Here is a 2,500-nt window from a genome sequence, read left to right as displayed (position 1 = left end):
TTTGGCAAAGGCTGATTAATAATCAGATATATATTTATCAATAATTCAATCAAGCACAAACCGCAAGACTCCGCTAACGCTCAGGCAAACTCACCGACGACAGAGGGCTCAAGATCAACAAACACAGCCCTGGGGACGTGTTTGCCGGCGCCGGTCTCGTTGAAGAAAGTGTTGAAGGAATCGTCACCACTTCCGAGGGACTTGTCGGAGGGCATGGAGCCGTCGGGGGCGATGCCGTGCTCGAGACAGTAAAGTTCCCAGCAGGCATTGCCCATCTGGATACCGGCCTGGCCGACGTGGATGGAGATGCACTCACGCTGCGGGGGGAAGAAAGAGTGCGTTACTAATACTGTTATGTTTTGTATTGAGTTTTACAGAAACATTCGTTAATTTGAATTCGTGTGCGTACACGCGCGTGTGACAATGCTATAGTTTTCTCACACACACACACATACACACATTCAAACACACACACACACACACCTTATATATACGTGTAAATACACCTGTGCATATGTACCTATGCGTGTGTGTGTGTGTGTGTGTGTGTGTGTGTGTGTGTGTGTGTGTGTGTGTGTGTGTGTGTGTGTGTAGATGTTTGTATCATATATTCAGCTTAGTAAAGATGCGCAACTATATACTTATATTATTAAAAGAAAGGACGCACTGTTTATGAAATACAATTGTTTTAGAATAAAACAGATTTCAAAGCCAATGTTGCGATTATGGACAATGTTCCTCAGTCAGAGAAAAACACTGAGAAACTTCTAAAATGTGTGTGTGTGTGTGTGTGTGTGTGTGTGTGTGTGTGTGTGTGTGTGTGTGTGTGTGAGAGAGAGAGAGAGAGAGAGAGAGAGAGAGAGAGAGAGAGAGAGATAAAATCACTGAAACGGTATCAGTCCCTCTCCGGCTTCCCGCCTCTCTCCCCAGCTGATCTAATAACCGTTGTCAGAGTAATTAGAAATAAATAATTTTACTCGAAAAACATATAGCCAATATGTTTCAATCTTTGGGTCACATTTATGATGGTTGAATCATAACCTCCTTCTTCGCTAATCAAAAAATGATGAATTTATTGAACAGCCGGCAGGTGACCCCGGTTCGGGAGGGAGAGGTAGGGCGGGGAGGGGGGAGGGGTGGTGGGTGTAACACTTTCTCTCGGCCGGCCGGTCGTTCTTCCATATTTGACAGAAATTGCCTAATACCTACATATGGGTACATTCTAGCTTGTAGATTTCACAAACTATAAGTTACAAGTTGGTAAATGCCATGCTGGACATTTGTGCATGGAAGATAAACTTAAGTGAGTTACAATGATCATAGTGTAGTAACAGTCTTACACAGTAAGAAATAGTTAAGTAATAAAATGCATGCTGACGCTTGAATTAAATTCAGGTTATACGATATATGAGCAGAAATGAAATTAAGTCGATCATATACAAAACTCTCTTTTCTACTCTCTCTCTCTCTCTCTCTCTCTCTCTCTCTCTCTCTCTCTCTCTCTCACACACACACACACACACACACACACACACACACACACACACACACACACACACACACACATCTATCTAGCTATCTATATATACATATTGCTTTTCGTTTTGTTTAATATGTTATTTTATCCTTAATTAGATCAGCTGTCAATTGAAATCGGATTTGACATCAAATCAAATGATTAGACTGATTTCGACTTTCATTCAGTAAGAGCAATTACATTCCGAGGTATCACTAGCCCATGAATCGTGTCACTGCTAATTTGATCGTATTCGTAAACATATTTGCAATAATTAAACCAAATCAGCCGATTTTCATATTTAACCGGCTGGTTGACAAACACTTATTTTTTCATTTTGACTTATCGAGAGGCACTAAATCAGTTCAGGATAAAGTTCTATTTGGAAAGATAATTCAAACTTACCATTTTGTAGTGTTTTTGGTGTACGGGAAGGGGACGAAAGCAAAGAGTCCAGTCGCGTCTAACGATTCGGTGTTAGCGCAGCTGCGATCTGGTGAACTTTGCCCATCCCGGTTTTATATACCCTCTATGACGTCAGACCACGTGGGCATCGTCATGAGCTGTGATTGGCTGGCAACGCCCCGTGCGAGTAGGCCACGCAAGGAGTGTGGGCAGCACGTAGGATGTTTGGATATGCATGTTTTGAGTTAATAAATGATGGGCGGCAGCTATATGCATTTACGTTTACACATACAACATCAGGCGATGGTTATTCATGGTACTAAAGTAGAGGGATTTGTTTTGCTTTTATGTTGGTTTTGAGTAGGTCTTATCCTGTGTTTGGTAACGCTGGAAGTAGATAGCGGGGTCACACTGCTCAAGGTGGGACTAGGATGAAAGTTAGGATGCCGTATACGGAGATGCCCGGCCTCTGTGTGAATCACCCCAGGTAGGCGACATTTGCTTTCACGTAGGCTGCAACAGTCGCCTATTTTCTGAATTTTGATGGCTGGACTAAACGCCCTCTTCGAGTGCATTCGC

The 2,500-nt window shown here is 42.7% G+C and overlaps 2 protein-coding genes across 3 annotated transcripts in view; one reads left to right on the top strand and one right to left on the bottom strand.

The window, feature by feature from the left end:
• Positions 1–2,059, bottom strand: part of LOC113813376 (tubulin alpha-1A chain) — a 3,392-nt gene extending 1,333 nt beyond the window's left edge. Inside the window, exons 1-2 of the mRNA XM_027365348.2 lie at positions 1,922–2,059; positions 95–317 (exon numbers count right to left, since the gene is read on the bottom strand). Of these exons, the coding sequence (XP_027221149.1) occupies positions 95–317; positions 1,922–1,924 (226 nt within the window). The 5' untranslated portion in view covers positions 1,925–2,059. The remainder of the gene's footprint in view (positions 1–94; positions 318–1,921) is intronic.
• Positions 1–2,500, top strand: part of LOC113808310 (Na(+)/citrate cotransporter) — a 283,242-nt gene that overhangs the window by 6,446 nt on the left and 274,296 nt on the right. The gene's annotated exons all lie outside the window — the stretch shown is intronic.

The sequence above is a fragment of the Penaeus vannamei genome, chromosome 8, assembly GCF_042767895.1.
Source record: "Penaeus vannamei isolate JL-2024 chromosome 8, ASM4276789v1, whole genome shotgun sequence".
In the NCBI taxonomy this organism is placed as follows: Eukaryota; Metazoa; Arthropoda; class Malacostraca; order Decapoda; family Penaeidae; genus Penaeus; species Penaeus vannamei.
The sequence above is the reverse complement of the archived record's forward strand: the minus strand, read 5'-3'. Positions and strand labels throughout refer to the sequence as shown.